Source organism: Plectrocnemia conspersa, unplaced genomic scaffold, assembly GCF_051122295.1.
Source record: "Plectrocnemia conspersa isolate PC_06_02 unplaced genomic scaffold, ASM5112229v1 ptg000003l, whole genome shotgun sequence".
Classification (NCBI taxonomy): Eukaryota; Metazoa; Arthropoda; class Insecta; order Trichoptera; family Polycentropodidae; genus Plectrocnemia; species Plectrocnemia conspersa.
In genome coordinates, this window is record NW_028277167.1 from 12,834,786 (window position 1) to 12,856,063 (window position 21,278).

Here is a 21,278-nt window from a genome sequence, read left to right on the forward strand (position 1 = left end):
TCAAGATCAAGATCATATTGATTTTATATATACACTTGATAGCTTTTTATGGAATTAACTACTATATATCATCGTTACGCTGGAATAAGTTATTTTAAAAATGTTTTGCTCCTTATCCTAATAAATTAGGCAATGCTTTCTAATGGTTCAAATCTTATTAAATATACAGTATGTATGTGACTAATGTATGTAAAATCAATATCAGACTTGTCCATGTTTATAGTTTATTTACTATACACGCAAAAATGTAAAGAGAATAAGCTTATATTTCAATTGTAGCTACTTCAAATACAGATTTCATCCCCAGATAAACGAAAACACAAATCAGAAGTTCCGTGATCAGATAATATTTCATTGAATTTAATTGCTTTAATGACACCACTGGTTAACTCAATTATAACCTGATCTAATTAATTCGATATTTTTTCATTTTACAGCGATTTACTCTCATGATAAATTATTTTTTTAATTCTTAGTAGTTTTCATTCTGTTTTTAGGGTTCATCAAAATAAAATGTACGGTAATTTTTGCTAATTTTGAGTATATGTCGCACTACTGCGTCATTTAGTCTTCCAAGACGTTTCGAAGTTCGGGTTAAATCTCTCAAATAGCTGGACTGGATCGCAAAGTCGATGTAAAAACTGCTGCTCGGACTTCTAAGGGTTGTCTCGAGTGGTGGTTATGGATAGTGTCTGAAAGAAGTTCCTGACTGTGATTCAGTGCGGCTATATTCTTGCTTATCTAACTATAATAATTGGGGGAAGCTCAACGTCCCTTCTAGCCCTTGATCTTCTGCATTATTGCGACAATTTTGTGGCGGAATCAGATTATTTGTTATTATCTAAAAAAAAATAAGCTGTATCTGATTCATTCTAGAGCTTCCTAAATACCGTACGTTTTTTTATTCGGTTACCGACCATCACATTATGCGTCTACCTTTTTTGATGGGGTTTTTGCAAGTTATTTGAAACTGTTAATGTATACCGTTTAATGGATGTCCGCTCAAATACACAATCGTTGTGAAACAAACGATTGTTTATTTGAGCAGACATCAAGTTTATTAATTTTAGAAGCTTTTAGCAAGTCATGTTAATTTTGTTGCAACGATTAAGAGTAGTCGCCTCACTAGTTTCATCATAATGCCTGCACTACACTCTCTGGAAGTTGTCCGAACCAAAGTTACTACTGAAGTCAGCCGCGACCTACGACTTCGAGTAAGCGACCACACTGCCGCAAATTTCATATGCCGTCTGGACGGCGGCCGTGAATGACGTCCGGACGGCGGCTTCTGTCACGTACAGCTGGCATACAAAATGTGCCAAATAATCGCAATTTTTAAATTGTCATTTTATTAAAATTACGCTACTGATGATTATAAAAGTTTGTGTGGCCACTCACCAATAAAATATCAGTGAAAACTTTTCGGTCGTAAATATTTAATTTACGCAAAATCTTTGTCGGCTTTTGCAAAATGCCATAAGGCATAAAAATGATACTTCAGAATACGAACACCACATCTGTGACTATCCTAGAATTTGTCGCCATCGGTTCTCAATAAGAATTCATTATGGTGTGACATTTATATAAACCGATCTAGGAAAATACATAAAGATATTCGAAACGATTTTTTTGAACAAAATCAAGTACTACTAATTATTTTTTAATTATTTAATTTTATACGAAAAAAATATCTGTTAGAAGAATATACTATGAAAAATAGAATTAATCCCTTTTGGTGCCCTAAAATATTCAAAGGGCGCCTATGCGCATACCGAAATTGAACCAAGTTACTCGTTCTATCTCAGTTTTCGAAAAACCATATCATTATCTCACTCTCGTCACTTAACACGCGAGAGAGAGAAGGGGGAAGTATCTCACCGCTCGCGCTCGAAAGAGCAGCTCCGACTTCGGTTCTTTTGACTTCGGTCCGTTTGCCGACAATGTTCGGAAGCGCTCGAAGCTGGCCAAGTCGACTGAATTACCCCCACTTTACCTCTCGTTCTCGGTAACCTCGGACAACTTGCGAGAGATCTTAGAGCGGGCAGAACCGAAGTAACCCACTATATTCTCCGTCCTTGGCCAACTTTGGCCAACTTCCAGAGAGTGTAGTTCAGGCATAAGCATATATTAACATGAATCGAAGACAATATGTACATACAAATTTCTTTATAAATTTTTGAAATATGTACATACATACGTATATAAAATATTCTTTCAGATCAAATAAATTATTGTTATTTCTACTACAATGTTAATACTCTGAGCGACTCATATTATTTATGTTATTTGCAATCGTACCATTGTCATGGTTAATTGTTTAGATTATCAAATAACGTTTTAAAACTTTAGTAATTTATTGCAGGTAATATCCATGAATCATATATATCAAAACATGAGGCATAACGTTGTCATTGTTTTCATTTAAACAATTAGAATACTAAGGAAATGTAGAATTAACATTTCACCGTTTGTATGTTTGAATAGCTTATTACCATATACTCAGTTTAAATATTAAATCCTTTCGTAATTATTTGTACTAGTGTGAATTTAGAAATGGCAATAGAATCGTTACGCGTTTTAAAGTGAAACCATGAGTCCATGACGTAGTGACAAGATTAATTTATAAATGCTTCATTCCTACCCTTCCAGTACATACAGTAGGAAGTTCCGAAACGGCGTGTGTTCTGTAGCAGATTCTTATTATTTTTCGTGCTTGATACAGAGAAACACTTATTAATTCGTTCCTACATCTGAGTTTTCTTATTAAACGCGCCGAAGTTTTAAACCATCTTTTTCCCCTCTCAAACTATCGACATACCCGATTGCTAAGATCACGATCGTAGCATATAATGCCAAACTCACGCTACAACTCGCATTATTATTATTATTATTATATTTTTTTAACTTAACCAACAGCTTCAGTTGAACAACCTCCGCTCGGGCGGTACGTGATCTAATCATCGCCGCTTCTGCTCTTCCGTCGATATATCCTATTTGCATTTTCATTTCGATCCGTCATTATGACAACGGTTATCTTTGCGATATCTTCGTTGGCTTTCGCTGTTAAACGCTGTATATTTCTAATATTACCTGCACAATCGAGCCTTTCCCACGGACAGGACTTTCATTGCGAATGCAAATTAGCTGGATTAAGTCTCAGTTATTATGTTACGAATCGGTCGGTTATGGAAAGTAGGTACTATGTTAGAGACACTCGTCTTTCGTTTGACAAGGTCGTCAAAACCAATGTTTACATTCCAGTGTCCAGTTTTGAATAATTTAGCTATTCATTCAATGGAATGTTAACCGAATGGTAAATTTTATAGAATCATTGTTATTATGATTGGGTTGATAGCAAAAATGTTTTTGTTCGTTGATTTATGATTTTGATTAATTAATCACCGATTCGTTGATTGATTATGATGTTATTGTAATATCAACAGGTACAGTGAACATTATTGTGATTTTGTAAAGTGGAAAGAATAGTTTATGATGTACATGATTAGCATGAATCAAATTAAGTTTTCTAATTAAAATGTATTCAATATGATTTTTTTATATTAATATAATGAATTATTAAGTGTTGTGAAAGTTTTCAATAATATTATTACAGCTATTATTTATTATATCCTTATGATGGGTGATGGTGCTCTTATATACCACGAGTTCATGCGCCACACCTGCAGTATAATTAATGTTCTGAACAGTGTTTTTTATGTGAACAATTTTGAAAGTTTGTTATTTAAACCTAGCAAAAAACAAGTTTGTTCTGGCTTATAAATGACAATTATATGTTTTTTATGACTATTTCCTATTAATTTTAACAAAGTATTATTTGATATTGTAAAAACACTGTATTTAATCTGTACATTGTAAAAAAGAGCTATAAGAATAAGTATTTTGATTGATAATAATAATTGCCATTAACAATTTTTGTTTCGAATATATTGTTATGTTAAAGTATTTATGTAAATTTAGAGCTTTACTTTTTATAACGTTTCTTATTCTCTTGGGTTCTTAATTTAAATAAAAAAATAATTTGATTCATTACAACGATTAAGATGATTAACAATAACAGAAAAATATCACAACGATGTGGAATGAAAATGTTTATGATTTTTATTTAAAAATTAGTATATTATACTTACAGCCGCGCAGCGAATGTCTTAAAAAAATGTTATTGGTCGGTCGTCAATGGGGATGTAGCGGTACGTGTAAATGCACAGGGCAGTATTGGTTTCTTGTTCTCGATTTATGGTTGTCTAGATTATTATCTTATCGTTATAGTTATATAGGTTTTATTTAATTTTATTTTATTCATCTAAAAATTATATAATATATTTTTAATTTGTTCTCTTCAATTCCTGTGTGTAGTATTGCACTGAATTGAATTATTCATATTTATTATAAGAAAAACTTTGATATGCGTTAAACGCTTTGAAATAGCACATATTTTAATAATGATTTTCAAGATCGCAAAATATATTTAGTATTGTGCTGGGTTTTTTTGTTCAAAATTGTGTTGTGCAAAAGTTTTGATCTGTAATATTTTTTATAATATACGAATTCAAATTTACGCTTGAGTAAAACACTAATCGTATTTCTTACGCTTTTCACTTCTGAAGTGTTTTTAAACTAAAACCAATTAAAATACAACAGTCTGATTAATTTTAGATCGATGTTTGTTTTATTAGCAATATTTTTAGAGCCGGTTCATTATATTTCGTTATATTGTGTAATATTGCGGTTCTTGATATTTTTAAATTTCATGGTTCTTTTTGTTACTGTGGTTTTCGTAATATTTATTAATTTCACTTAAAAAAAAGCACAAAAATCAAATTGAGGTAAAAATATAAGCTAGTAAAATACCTTAATAATTGTTCTCTAATTGTGGTTTGCCGTTTACACTTTTCTTTAAACTGCCCGGCCGTGGTTCGAATTCGTTATCTGGCATCTGGTGGAAGAAACGAGCTTTTCTTATTTGTTGGAAAGTAGTTCTTATCGGGTTCTGAGAAGCGGTATAGCGTAGCATATTGTCGCCACGTTATAATCGCATATTAACCTCATGAGGAGTATCGCCGTACATGTACGGCGGTTGATCTTTTACTGTTTTGAGGTACCCAGACAGTTACCCCATATATACATGATAAAAATAATATAGATTAAAATAAAAAAATAAAAAAACACATTTCTATATATTTAAAAAAAATTGCTTTAGTGTATATGATTTACATATACAGCACGAAATACATTAACATATTAAATAATAGTTCATAATAATTTTATAAAAAATACCCTGTATTAGGCCGATAGATGGTGATGGGGATGTAAGTAATTTTTTAAAATTAAAAAAAATAGTGACATCTTTAGCTAATTAAATTTAATGTGTTTTTTTTTTATGAAGTTAAAATGATAAAATGCCCAAATTTATGTACACGGTATTCGATATGGGACTCGTGAGTGATTGTTACATTCATTAAATAATAAAAGAGTTATGATACATAAATTTTATGGAATTACGTATATATGGAATTGTAAGTCTATATTAGCTGAGTAAACCACAAAGCAAATGGATGAAGTGAAGCTTTTTAATAGGTAAATAAGTCACGGTCATCTTAGTCTCGATTTTAACCGAATTTTTTTTCTTATATTTGCTATTAGAGCATTTCAGTTTATTCTTCGAGTGTGTAATTGAGACAAATACCATACTAGTCGATGCTCAAACATTATATTTTATATATATATTTTAAAAAGTAGATTAAGTAAATTATTGGGAAAAAAGTAGATTAAGTAAATTGTTAATAAATGACCTAATACGATGTGACATGAGACACGATGCAGCCTCTCGTTCGTTTACATTGATTGAAAATTCGGCTATTAATCATTCGCTTTTCTCTCTCTTTTCAGTGGCTTCAGCGTAAGCGTCTGCAGCAGGCAGCACATCTTCAAACCGGTGTCGGTTCAGGCCATGTGGTGAGTATTTATTTTCACTCTGAAATAACTTTCAACCTAACGTGAGTTTCATCGATCATACGTGAATTTCGCGATCTTGCTCTGGAAGTTTCGAGCGATTTACGCACTTTTCCTTTTATGGCAAAGCGCGTGCTGGTTTTAAATACCTTCTCTCTTGCCTGACCTTTGTCTGGTGCATGACGGAAATTTATTCTGCCCTCTTTTGGCCCTCGGCCAGTTCGGATGCGTTCCGAACCGGGAGTGTGACGTCAGAATCGCACATTTATTTATATCTCGCGTGTGAGTGATCAGATTTTTTGGGCGTGAAAATCGCTCGTGTTTTTTTCGATCGATCCGTATATATATCTATTGATAAATTTGCGAAGATAACGAGTTTGCTCTCGTTCATGGAGCAATTGGCATGCTATTAAACAGGTCGTTAGTTATTTAAAGATCTATCTATAAGCGAGTCGATATTTGTTGCGCAATTCTCTAATGTGCTTGGTTTGAATTTGTATAATATGAAATTGCTGTAAATGTTTTGGCTTTATATGATATTTCACGCTTGTTTTTCTGACTAGTATTTATTCTTCCATCCCTAAGCGGGGTAGCTGGTATTTATTGTAATATATAATGAATTATAAATATTTCTATATTAACTTTTACTTAATTAATATTCAAATTTGACTAGGGTTTCTTTGTACCCCATTCCGGTCCTCGAAAGATATACCAGCGTTGGATTGTCAAATTTTGAATAACCGGTTCGCTGTTTCTAAACCTTTAAATGGAACTCCCTCATGAAAAAATTTCAACACTGAAATATTTCACTCTAGATAATTAAAATGTGTGTATTTATTCTTATTTTTTAATATTTATTTATTTTTATTAATAATATATCATTATTGTAGAAACGACCCTGAAGCAACCCTCCCCCCCTCCCGTAAATGAAATCTTTTTTAAATTGAGAAACTTTTAGAATTTATTTCGAGTCATTTTTAACATATTATACATAGAAAACACATTTAGAATAAAAAGCACTTCTATAGAATTTCTAAAATTTACTCAAATTAATATGAGTATATATTTTTATATTTTTATTTTTTAGCAATCAAAATGTTAATAGCGCCGCAGGCGAATTTTTTCCGAAATGTATCAACTTTGTAAAACTAAAATACCATTGAAGTATTTAAAAATTATGACGATGGCTTTTCGTCAATCATTTAGCACAATTTTAATATAAATATCAAAATAATAAATATCATGAGGACATTTTTTATTTAAAATAAAGTATAAAACATAAAAGAAATCAATTTAATGTCCATGTGTCTGTTTCATGAACAGATATGTTCTAATTCGCTTTATTTTTTACTCGTATCTGTTGCTACTCTATGATGATTATTAATCCAGCTAATACATGGAACAAATAGAACAGGATTCTAATCAGACAGTAAATTGATACTCGTCAAATTCGAGACAGTCTACGGTAAGACTGCATTTCAATCTTGTACATGCGAAATGGGACCCAAAAGTAACGAGACTCGGGCTGAGGAGGTGAAAGGCGTTAGGCGAACGAGTTCTTGGTGGTTGGGTATTGAGTCAGTATGTGTCGTTTCGTCGTCGTGAGAGCACTCGTTTGTGCGTAACATTTTCAAAACGTTCGCGGAAACTCTTGTAATGTTTCAAACAGCTTATAAGGATGATGCTTTAAGTAAAGTTCGGGTCTATGACTGGTTTTCGCCGTTTAAAAAGGTCGAAATGACGATTGAAGACCAACCTCGTTCTCGGCGCCCCTCAACTTCAAAGATTGACGACAACGTTGAAAAAATCAACACCCTGTTCCTTGAAGATTGTCGCCTTCTACATGGAGGTATTGAAAAGGTTGAGAGAGAGCATCAGGAAGGAAAGGGCGGATCTTTGGTGTATAAGGGATTGGTTCTCCCATCATGACAACGCAGCGGCTGTGAGGCAGTTTTGAGCAAAAATGAAATGACACCGATTATTCACTCGCCCTACTCACCTGAGTGGCCCTCTGTAACTTCTTTTTGTTCCCTAAGCTTAAAAGCGACATGAAAAGAAAAGGTTTTGCGACTGTGGAAGAGGTAACATAAAAATCACTGGAGGGGTTAAAATACATCGCATTATGTTAGTTCCAGAACTATTTTGAGCAATGCAAAAAACGATTGGATAGGTTCATATTATGCAATGTATAGTACTTTGAAGATGATCAAAATTTGGTGTAAAAATATTGAATTTTTTTTTTAAAAAGTCTCGTTATTTTTGGGTATCTCCTTTTATCACATTTATTAAGCTTAAATTTTGCTGACAAAGTCTGAAAAAAATAACAACAGGTTCTGTGAACTAATATATCTACAACTGGTTCTAGAGAACCGGGAAAACCGGCTACCTAATCCTACTGATATTTATTATTTTATTTTATGTACTGAATGATATGGACATTTTTGGCATAAATATAAAAAAATACCAGTTGAAATAGTTTTGCTTAACCAAAAATGCTTGGGCTGTGGAGTCGGAGTCGGAGTCGCAGAGTCGTGGTATTTTAGGAGGAGTTAAAAAATCCACCTACTCTGACTCCTTTTTATAATTTTTTTGAACACGTTGAGTGCGTTGAAGCCCGTTTGTTTTCTGCGTTTAAAATTATCAAATCTAATTTGAAAGCTTCTATAAAGCAATTATTTTTTAAGGTCTAATTCAGTTTATATCACGGATGGAAAAGATTAAATTTAGATTTAAAGATTTAAGATAAAATTTGGCCAACCTGGCAAAACAAAACCAACGAAACAAGCTTTTTCCCTTGATAGATAAATAATTATTAAGTTTGTTATTTTTATTTATTTTATTGTATCATTTTATATTTTTTATTTTATTTGACATATATTAGGTATATTTTTTTTAATAAATTATTTTTTTGTTCCTACTTTTTAAATATATCAATATAATAAGTCAATAAAAGTGGCCTTTTTTTGCCTAATATTTTTCTTAAATCCTTACACTATTTTATTAATTAGAAAATTGTTGACATTATTTTTATTGCTATTTATTAATTTTATGCTGAAAAAAAATTATTATTAAAATTGTTAAATTCGGAGTCAGACCATAAGAGTTGGATTTGAAGTCGGTAAAATTTTAAACGACTCCACAGTCCTGAAAAGTACGCAAAAACAATTTTATTGATTGATTATGATATGTAGTAGGTAATTAATTGATAATAATAATGTTTTAGTTACTGATTGTTAAATGTGCTTAAAAGTTTTCTTTGGGAATACTAATATATTATTGAGCTGTGAAGTGTACCACCATAAATAGCAATTATTAGAACTGACACATGTAGTAATCTATAAAAAAATATACACATTGGAATTTTCATGTACAATTGTTGTTTGTTTACATAAACTAGCATTTTGGGTTCAATGGGTTAATGTTTGTTTGTGATTAAATAGTTTTATCTATTAAAAACACGAAAAATTATCATTTTAATATTTTTTTATGTGCACTTATATAAATGCAATTTGTTTTTGTTTATAGTTTTATCAATACAAGACCAACCATTTCTATCAACCATAACGAGTTGAACTGAACTGTTCGTCAATCGACGTACATTACGAGAGAGTAAGCAAACACCGCGTCACTTTGCATGTACATAACGTTTTGATCCTATTCCAAGCTTAGGTCGTCGTCAGCAAGTCTGCTATGAAGAAAGTGATAAAAATAAAGTGCGCGATCAACAATCTTTCAATCTGTCTGATTAACACTTCTATCAGAATATTACGCGTTAACTTATTGAAAACCGCGCGTTTTCCTCTTACCAGGAACACTGCTTTACCGCAGTGTTTTTTCCAATGCCATTTTGTTTTATGTGAATTCCGCTCTTTTGGTCTTCCTCACTAACGCTCATAAATTGTCGCAAAATTAATTCGAACGATAATTCGTTTCAACGTGAATTTAAAATACCGTGCATATATCTACCTCGGTTAAATTTAACTTAAACGCTAATTGGCCCCAGCGCGTTCTAGCAGACGGCAATGAATTAAGTCCGATCCGGTCTCGTTCATTGCTATTTATGACGTGCTCTCCCTGTTAAGGACGAGACTGGCGACTTTACCCTATAAAGTCTTGGTGTTTAAAGTCGTCTTCACTACTGGAGATAATCGACGAGATTCGATAACGAGTCGCTCTTCTTGTATGTGGCTGATTGGAGTCGTTGTTGTTGTAATCGGATTAAAATTTAGATCGATTTGATTTTAAAGGATTGCGTATCATAATCACCATCCTTCGATAGACATTAAGTAGTCCCTATTTTCAAATTGTCAAATTCACCAACTTTTCACTATTTTATGTGACATGTTGTAAATGAGTACAGAATGTACTACGCATATGAAAAATATTGACGATATAAAAAAACGGAATCTTATAGGGGTCTACTAACGATCTTACGTTCTTAAATGGGAGGAGGTGGGGTCCAGAAAATTGATCGCCCGCAATTCACAGCCAGCAATTAATTGCTAGCAGTCGCCGATTCCCAGACTGAAATTTCTGGTGGTCTTAATACTTACTTATTGGTATTTATGTCTGATTTACCCTCGTTAAAAACGCATTGGGTTTACGCCTGTCAGTTACAACAGAAAGAGCGCATAACTTTACATATCCATCGAATATTTGAATATTTATGGCAAAAAACTGTTTATACTATGTTTTATATTATGCTAGTAAAAATGCAAATGATTTTTTAATTTATGCGTTTAGCAGGTCTTATTAATAATTTGCACCTTTTCTTAACGGTACAAAAAAATCTGCGTGTTCCGGCGATGTACACTCAGTATACACGTAAAAAGTTCTGGAAACAATTATTTTTTTATAAATGGTTATATTGAACAAACAATATTATTAACTTAAGTCTTAAGATGACATGTACACTCGGTGTACATCACACTAAATGAAATGTTAAATATACGTGATTCTAACTCCGCAAAGTGCGAACTTCGTTCGTGTTTTGAAATGTTTCCGTAGAAATTCTGCAATTATGATTATATATAGACAAGTGTCTGTTCCCGTAGTAATGGGTCACATAGTCTCCATGTCTCCAAAAAATGCAATGGTCACGAATCAATTAATTTTATGACATTGTCGCGACATAAACAAAATGATACTCATCGCTAACTTGTTTCTCTTTATGACAATGAGGTTATATGGAGGTAAAATGATATTTTGGAGTATTGGAAGGGCGTCCGTTGCCACTGATGCACTCAATGAATTTTGTAAACATTAACAAAAAGTGTCCAAAACTATTTTTTTTATAGAATGGTTATCGAAAAAATAGACTATTGTAAATTGCGCGCGTTGGATGCCAAAAAGAGTACTTGAGACTTTAGAATCCTCAGGCATTTAGATCTGAGGTGACACAAGTAGTCGTTAAATTATATATGCTTAGTTAAAAAAGAAGCTTCTTTATCTAAATACAAAAACAGCAATGATAACTTGTTATTAGGTGTATAGTAAAGATCTTAAAAGTAGTTATATTTAAAACACTTAAAATAATGTAAATTTATTTTAATAAAAATTAATATTTAAGAATCCTTGATATATTGTATGTTATAAAAAAATATATGAGAGAAATTTGAATACGTAAATTAAAGGCACATATACCGACTTTGGAACTGATTTCGAAACCGAAATCGCGTGGAAAACTAAGAGCTGCACACAAACCGATTTGGTATCGCAAATGATTGCGAAAGATACTGCGTTATCGGTCGTATAAGGAATCCTCGGAGATTATGTCCTCGTGGTGAACCCACGCATCTGCCAGCAAATGGATCTGTGACGCTTTTTCGTCACGTGTCATCACGTGCGAACTCGGCACACTTAACTTAACCCCAAAGAAAATCAGCCTCCCGCTGCGACATTAGCATCTGAATTGCGCCGCCAATTAATTAAGTTAATCACCTACTAATTAATGTGCACATAAACGCCATGTTTGGAGTGCGTCTTGAGCGATTTTTACGCGAAAATCCTCTCGGCCAGTTGGCCTTCGAACCGTTGAAAAATTTATGACCATATAGAGTTAACTTTGACACATTAACCGCGATTTCAGCGCAATATACGATAAAGAGATAAGCGATTATTCGCTGGTGCGTGGCAACGATGATATTGAATTTTAAAGGGTATCCTTGAGAGGTCCTTGCGAAACGCTCGTGACCCTCGAGGGGTCGCATACCGCAGTACATATTGAAATGATCAATTTTGAACGCGTCACAAAAATGCGTCACGTATTTCGTTTATTATCTTTTGTAGACGGCGGTATGAGTAGATGTTTTTTTCCTGCGTGAAACCTGTATCTTATATGTTTAAAAGGATAAAACATACAGTATGAGTTCAAAACAGGCATTCGGGTACTAAAGCAAAGTTTAGCATAACTTTGATATTCATGTATGTAATTTATGTTAGCCTTGCATTAATTCGTATAATATATGCTTATATTTTAAGGGATCAGTTAAGCGATTCGGTTAGAGCGAATCGTTTATATAAGACAAGGCTGACATCAGTTTATCGATTTTTTTTATTGATAGCAAGGATTTGATTAGAGGATGGTTACAAACTACCATTGGTTCTATCTATCTGACTTTATTTTGGGTATAGAAATACTTTTTACTTTCCTCCAGCGATGATAAACCTGCGCGAATTCAACTATTTTCAGAGCTAATGCTCATTCCAGAGATATTGACAATTTTGAAATTAAATATACTTGCTAGTCCAAGTAGAACATGAGTAGCGATATTATTATTTGCGGCACCACCCGTAAATTTATTTATTGTAAATCTTCCGTTGCAACACAACGGGGTGAACATAATCAACAACTACTAAGTAAGTAGTGACACATCAAACTGAAATCAGTCTGTAAATTAGTGACATTTATTTCATTAATTATCAATTATTATTACAGCTTACGATCAATAGATAACGCTATGCACGATATATCTCGATTTTATTTTAATAATTCATCACTATACATATCTGTAAGATTAGAAAAATCTAGAAAAACTTAATCTGTGATGATCGATCGGAATTATAATTATATAATAATCACTAATTAAAACATCACAAAAAAATTTGCATTCTTATGGGATTCAAACCCAGATCTTTCGGATATTAATCACCAACTTATATCACTGGTAAATATACTAGTCTATAAAATATTTTCCAAATTAATAATGGCCGATTTCAAATCTGTCGTTAGTTTTTGTTGCCCATAAAGATTAAGACCTTATTACGGAGTGTTTATTTATTATATATGTTGTGATATTAGGAATTTACTGTAAGAATAGCTTTCAGAGGCTCTATTCGCCAGTCGCGTTGACTTTGTGGCTAATCGACTTTCTTATCAGTAGGAAGCTGCGGTTTTATAGTACGCATGTTGCTGCCGACAGAAACTATTCAAGGTTCAGTTGTTGCGTGGCATTCGATCCGATTGTGTGGTAAAATAATAATGTGTGTACTACGCTTGTTTGATTTTTTCGCCCAGAACAACTGTTTACCGTTTTATTCACCGTTACATATGATTATGAAAAGGGTTAAATCTAAATTGCTAAATTTATCTTTATGATTGGTTACTTATATGTGTACCACAGTGTCACAATAATATATTTATCAATGAAATCTGCATTTTATGGTGAAACATTGTATTATAATTGAACAGATTATAACGCGGATTGATAAAATTTTATCAGGATGATATCTATCCACGAAACTTTTCGTCGATCAATGAACTATGAACATAATCCCTTCCTTTCATATGTTACTGTATTTTGCTGCTTATTATGAAGCTGTTCAGTTCTTTCGTAATGAGCTCATTTCTGTGCCTATATACACAATATCATCACCAATAGTAACAGACTGTCTCAAAGCCTCCAATATCAGATATACAGCCTCCAGGCTGATTGTATAGTTTTTTCAGAATTCTGTGTTTTAAAATCTTTGAAGCAATGATTTTATGTACAGTTTCTTATAGATTGAAATGATCTTCTGATCCATAAGCTGGATTTTAGTTACTTCATTGTGATAAATCCTACTTCTCAAACAACTGCAGAGTAGAAAATGCATTACATGTAGGCCATCGCAATAAAGCATTTTAACGTCAATTATTTTTATTGTGGCAAAGGCTTTATAGATCCACTCAATAAAAAAATATTTTATAAATAGCTATTCACATAGCAGATGCTTTACTATCCATAACATTATTTCACGTCACCACTGGCATTTACACATAATAAAATATTCAGTCTAGGTAAAACATTTTCTTCCTTAATAAAGTATGTAGCTCATAATTTTTTTTTTTTCAAAATTATTTGCTCACATAAGGGAAGAAAAGCTTAAATTATTGCACATATTTCTCAACAGCATGTATGCCTTAGCTCTTCTTGAACTTATCTAACCATTTTCGGCTAGATTTGAACTATAGACTATTGCCATTGTACCGCGTAGCTCCAGAGTATCCAACTAAATCGACCCCCACATAACATTTTATTTTTTTATTATCATGTCATCGTTTAATCGTTTCGCTCTTGCGCAAATTAGAGCCTCATAAACAATATTTAAATGATAGATATATCAAATAAAATGTGAATTTATTAAATCACCATTTAAATATCAAATGCACGCATTCAATAATTTATTTTAACCTCCAAAAAAATATAATGTGACCTAAAGCGAATAATAATATGTGCATTAAAATAAATAAGATGTGCATTACCGTTTGTGTGGTTTGATTTTGAAAAGCAAATGGACGTTTCGCAACTGTTACAGTGAAATTATATTTTCAATAATATGAATATGATTTTATTAATGTTTTTTATTGAACAAATATGTATTTATTTAATGCTCATTTTTAAACATTTGCATGCACAAATCATCACTAAATATTAAACGGTGCTTAATCTATGATTTTTTTATTGAACATAGATATATTTATTTGATGCTTATTTTTTATTATTGTAATGCACAAATAATTCGTTTTATGGAACAAAATATTTATTTTAATGCACATATCTCTTAAAATAATTTCCTGTTAAATCGAACCCTTTCACGTTTATCGAAATCAGCAATAATTTATCTACTTTTTCAATCGACTGTGTTCTTTGTTGATATAGTACAATTAATATATTTTTTGTGTTGTAACAAATGCACTATGCGCTTTTTTAAATAAAATTTAAAAATGTCACAAAATTTCGTGTTACACTACAAAATGTGGATAATGGTAGAGTGGCGAATTTTTTATAGTTTATTGTTATAAAATATAATTTATTAAATGTGCAGAAAAATCCATCAAGTGATTGCTAGTCAATTGTATTGTGGCTTAACTAGACCTCAAAATTATCCCTTTTAGTTAAAGCTCGTTTGGGCGACAAAGGATAATTCAAACAATGCTTATTCAATAGTGACTTTTTTGCAATTCTGGATTTATAATGGTTATTTCTGAAACTCCCTACGAAGTGATTCTACTTTTTATTCAAGTAAATATTAAAAATCATCTATTTATTACTGTGGTTCATTAATGAAATGTAAAACAGATTGTAACCAGCGAAGCGAAAATGGTTGCCGACACATGTATTAAAGTGCAAAATACGCACATATGATTCTTAGAATAATATCAACAGCTCGCATTTTCCGAAAGTCACGTGAGGTTGTACACTGCTTAACCATTTAATTAATGAGTTAATTTGATAGTATACACTTGGAAGTGAGTTAATTTTACGTATTTTTACATAATTATTTCTATTTTTATTTATTTGTTATTATATTTTTATTGCACTTATCTTAAATTATAGGGGAAAAAATCACTGATTCGCAACGTTTTATTGCTTTGATTTATTTTACATTTATTTATTTATTTATTTTCTATAAATATATAAAAATATAATGCTTTTTCTGGGGTACATTAAAACAGTAAAAGATTTACCACCGTACATGTACGGCGAAACCGCACCAAAGATTATAATTCCATAATTATAAAGTATAATGTTTTAATGAAGATTTAAGGAGAGTTAACTAAAATACAATTTATTTGTGTTTATCTGTGAACTATAAATTGTTTTAAATTATTTTTTGTTTATTATAAATAATTCCACGAATTCGGTCAGTGGATTGCACACCAATCCACTTTGCGCAAACTCAAAACAATACAACATATACATATTCGTGAATTATTTTCATAACACGTTTAGTTGGCATGTTTGGAAATGTCATTTTCGACTCGACTATTCGCGTAAAATGCATCAATAGCGCGCGTGTTTAGTGAAACGACTCGTGCTAAATTTGTCCAGCACATTTACGTTTCAACTAAATGCGCATAAATCATTCAAATATCAAATTGTTACTTATTTCGAACGATTTATGAGCTAACAAGTGTATTTTTTTATTCTTCATTGTGCGCATAAAATAATAGAAAATATAATATAATAACATGCCAGTGGTTTTTCACGCCAGTATTGTTGTTTCGAAGCGGGGGCACCTAGCGCTGCCGGGTACGGCGACGATGGCCCCCTCTTCTGGGGCGCCCACGCGCTCGCCACTTGCCCTAATATGGCGTTCAGGCGGCGGCCGACGGGGGCCCCTCTCGTCAGTCGCGAAACGAAACCTCGTCTGCCTCTACGTCCGCGGCGAGAACGATCCGCCTCCTCGGTCCACCCTCAGTGCCTTCTGAACCAGGACCTCGATCGGAGTGCTAAGCGAACTGTCGAGTTTTATTTATTTGTATAAATATCTACTATCGTCTCAGCGAGCTGAAACTGAGACTCTGGCGCATCTTTGATTCGATGCGCCCGCCGACGTCCCAGTCCTTTCAGTCGTTGTCCCATGACGATCTGCTGCTGCAACCCTTCCTGTTTGCCGAGAGTGCCGGTGATGGGAATGCTCGTCGGGTAAATATTCGCATTTAGTACTCGATCTTTGACCCGGATCTTGTCATGGCTTTGATAAATACAGTGAGACAATGTCGTCACCATAACGTTCTTCGTGTGTCTTAATGCTTGAATACAAGTTATTAATGATCTGATTTCACGATAGTTGATAAAAATAGAAATATACGTAACTCGATAAAAAATGATAGTATATTAATTGATGATTTTAAATATCACACGTTACTCCCCCCCTATCCTTCCGCCCCTAACCAAAAGAAAGTTTTCGCTATGACTTCATACAGTGATATCGAGATTGCTTAATAGTGTGTTCTTTACCACCACCAAATAAGGTGTTTTGTTTATATGTCTAGATTCCAGCTAATCGAATATATTCGTATAGTTTATAATGTCGAGGTATTTGAATATTGGAATAGTTTCTTAAGTATAAAATTAAGGAAAACATTAAAAAGTTAGCCTTACTATTTTAAATTGCTTTTTAACTTTGTCTTGATTGCTCCTGTTGTTGAAAACACTCTTTTAGTAGCGGTTAATGTTAGCATAATTGCTTGGGAGTGTTTTTAACGTTTCTGTTTATTTTTAATGTTCAAATATCTATAAAAAATTAGATTATTTAAACAAACGGTATTTCAAACTTCATAAGAAAAAATCTTACTTTTTTGTAAGTTGACTCTTTCACATCAGAATCACAATGAACTAAATATTTTCACTTCGGCAAATTGTAACATTATTTGCAAAATAATTAAAAAAAACTAAGATTACTATTTATATCGAATATGTATGTCGTACGCTATGAATATGCTTATCAACATAAAATTATGGAATTATATCAACCGCGAGATATATATGTCGTAACCCTTCGAATATTTATAGATCGCGGTAAATCAACGCAAAATGTAAGATAGTTTCTAGAAAATAAAAATCCGCGTAAATAGCATGACGTCCCTAAAAATAAAATCTATAAAAAAACAGTTTAGCATGTGTTCCAAAATATGTACAATAATTTCAGTGACATTATATCGGAATACATATTTACTGGTAGATATATAGTTTTAGCAGTTAAAATATAATTTAAAAATAAATATGATTTCAACTTTTCCATACGTAGTATATATTATAATATCATTATTTATTCACATGCAAAGTATAAATGTTACAGTGAATGTGTATTTTTCAGTGAAGTTATGTTTTCACTAGTAGATATGTATATATTTCTACTAGCGAAAATACTGTTTAACTGATAGGCGCCAGTGAAATTAGATACTGCTCTAAAATGTATATGGAACTCAATTTGACAGTTGCGAAGCGTCCATTTGTTACTCAAACCCAAACCTAACCTACACAAATTAATCAAACCCAACTTTCATTGGGTAAAGTCCAAAATATAAACTCAAATAAGCGGAAGAATAAGTACAGACAAACGTCGCATCTCATATATTGCTCCATAGTTAGTCTGCATTTCGATATTACACTATTTTTAAAATATGATAGCTATTCTTACCGATATTGCTACGGACTTCTTATATGAGAATATTGGTCAAAGTATATTCAAATCGAATTTTGGTCAATAGGAGTGCACAAAAACAATTATCACTTCTCAGAAGTCAAAAATTCACGTCAAAAGTAATAAAATCGTGTCAACGCCATCGCAGTGGGAACGCTCGGTAGCGAGCGTTCCCACTGCGATGGCGTTGACACGATTTTATTGCTTTTGACGTGGATTTTTGACTTCTGAGAAGGGATAATTGTTTTTTGGCGCTCTCCTATTGGTCAAAATTCGGTTTAGATATGCTTCATTCGATTCTCACTTATTGTAAGTCGTAATATTGTTATATAAACTCTAGATAACCGAGTGTTTTCACTGCGACGGCACGATTTTATTGCCTTTGACGTAGATTCTAAACAGGGACCAGAAAAATGCATATCATTTAATGAAATACTACCAATCTTACAACAACCCTAGGCTTAACATTTTTTTTAATTTTAGACGTTGAATTAATATAGGAGTTTAAAGGGTTAAGTTTCGCTGAAATTTAACGGCGCATTAATATTTGGATACATATTTAAAACCTTATTTTTTAAATCACGTTAATATTTTAATCGACAACGTGTTTTGTATTTATTAAAATTCTCAGAATAATTATTTATTAAAATTGTATGTAAAAAAACATGTCAATGTTTTGTTACTATCTGTGTTTGTATTCAAAACAATAATATTAACCCACATATCTGGCTGTTACAATTTTTTGCCGTTGAAAATAGTTTTGAAAAGTAAATAGAATTGAACATCTGAAATGGCTTCGCGTTGAATGGGTTAAAATTTTGTTTTTTCTTAACTGAGTAAAACAGGTACCGCCAATCGGGGGATATAGTATAAATTAATATTTACTACCCTTAAACAATATAACTCATACATAATACATAATTAAAATGTATTTCTATAATCTTAAATATTTTTGGACTGCTCGAAAATATTGTCATATGTATTTTATAAAAAAAAATAACCCAAAGGAATGCTTTTTTCTCTTTGTATTTATCCATTCACTAAATATGTTTTATTATTTTTCCTAACTACGCAATAGTATATTTAATGGATTGTTACGAAACATATCTAAATTATTCGTTTCGATTTTGATGTCGACAGGAATCAAATCAAAACTAATGACCTCTGGTTTTTTAAGAGCATTTGGACGTTGCGCTATTGTCGGGCTAAAACCATTATTAAAATATATATTATTTCATTAATGATCAACCTCATAAGCGTTGCATGCAAATCTGGGTGTTTCTTATCTTAATATTTAACACTTTTCTCGTGAAACGTGAAGGACATAAAAAAAGGCCATGTCGTAATTTTTGTTTTATTATTAGAGATGCTGCGAGAGCTAAAAAAATATCGTTTCGTATTTTTTTTATTCATTCAGAGATCCTGCGAGAGCAAAAGGTCATTTCAGACATTTTGGTCGAGGATTTTTTGAGGATAATCCTCAAAGAAAGACGTCTGGTCACCTTACCTTTTTACCCGTTTTCTGTTATATCCTGATTTGATCTATACATTCTTGATGAAACCTTTCCTTTCGATAAGACACGATTACAAATGCTCCAGCTCAACATTTCCAAGACGTCATGCTCTTAGAAGATGACGTCTTCGATTTCTTTGGACAAGTTTCCACCGTTGTCATTGGAATTGGCGGCTCGCGTTTTCCTCGGCCTAGCGTTTTTCCAGTCGAATGAATCAACCTCCGTCGCGTGGGCCGTCGTATTATTTCGAGAGCAACAATTTCGTACGAGCACGTGTCCAAACATGGAGGACCTCAAAAATATCGCCTTCGCCTTCTATCTCAGGAAACTCGGCTGTCGTATATGGACCGATGACTCGTTCGGAAACTTTTACCGGCGCGAATGACGCAACGGCTTCGCACCTGACCGCTCAGCTTCCTCGTATTTTGCCAAGTCTCGACCGCTTTTCTTATCTGGAAGCTAGAACCCGAGGATCGTCGAGGATTTTGTAACCGTCAGTAGGTGTTTTCATACCTTTCGTTTATCGCGATTACGCGCGTGTTCATAATTTGCGCAATGCGAGGTCACGCCGATTTCCGTTATATACTAATTTAATATTATATTGGCAAGGATCAGTTTGGAACATCTGCAACCACTTTGTAAATTGACGACTGCAAGCCTCTATACTCAAGGTGTTCAGGTTCTTGCATTATAAATTTAATTATGAGGTAGCACATTGGATCATTAACATATATAGACAGGCGTACATAGTTTAAATAGCTTTTTCGCCGAACCGTTATAATTTATTTAAACGATACGTTATTTATTTTCAGGTCGGCTCTGCAAACACTGCATCGCGTGAGTAGCCGAGCTCGAGAGCAGAATTTCTTTCTCAACGGCAACAGCCACAATTGGGTTAGCTACTATGAACAACGCATCGAGTCTGACCGCTCCTGCCTCAACGAATGGCACACCATGGACAGCATCGAATCCAGACGTCCTCCATCGCCAGATTCGTTGCGAACCAAGTAACGTTTCCGTCTATTTTTCATGTAACTTTCGATTACTCTTTACTCATTCGTATGCTATTCGTATTACAGGCCAAGGGAGCGCGATGAAACGGAGAAAGAAATCAGATCGACCCTCAAAGAGATCATGATGAGCGTCGACTTAGACGAAGTCACCAGCAAAGTCATCCGGTGTCGTCTAGAAGAAGATTTAGACATGGATTTAGGAGAGTTCAAGTCGTTTATCGATCAAGAGATGATCACCATCTTAGGACAGATGGACGCTCCTACGGAAATCTTCGATCATGTCTACTTGGGTTCGGAATGGAACGCTAGTAATTTAGAAGAATTGCAAAAGAATGGGTAAATGTTCTTATTTTAATATATTATTTAATTT

At 33.0% G+C, this 21,278-nt stretch overlaps 1 protein-coding gene across 3 annotated transcripts in view; it reads left to right on the forward strand.

Annotated features, from left to right (window-relative positions):
* The window catches only part of ssh (Protein phosphatase Slingshot), a 170,805-nt gene that overhangs the window by 145,648 nt on the left and 3,879 nt on the right, over nucleotides 1-21,278 (forward strand). For 2 of the 3 annotated variants that reach the window (XM_088183691.1, XM_088183692.1), the window contains 3 exons: nucleotides 5,908-5,973; nucleotides 20,708-20,902; nucleotides 20,975-21,244. In XM_088183691.1, coding sequence (XP_088039817.1) covers nucleotides 5,908-5,973; nucleotides 20,708-20,902; nucleotides 20,975-21,244 — 531 coding nt within the window. Of the gene's footprint in view, nucleotides 1-5,907; nucleotides 5,974-16,581; nucleotides 16,881-20,707; nucleotides 20,903-20,974; nucleotides 21,245-21,278 lie in introns of those variants that run through there. The other variant, XM_088183693.1, reaches the window with a different exon arrangement.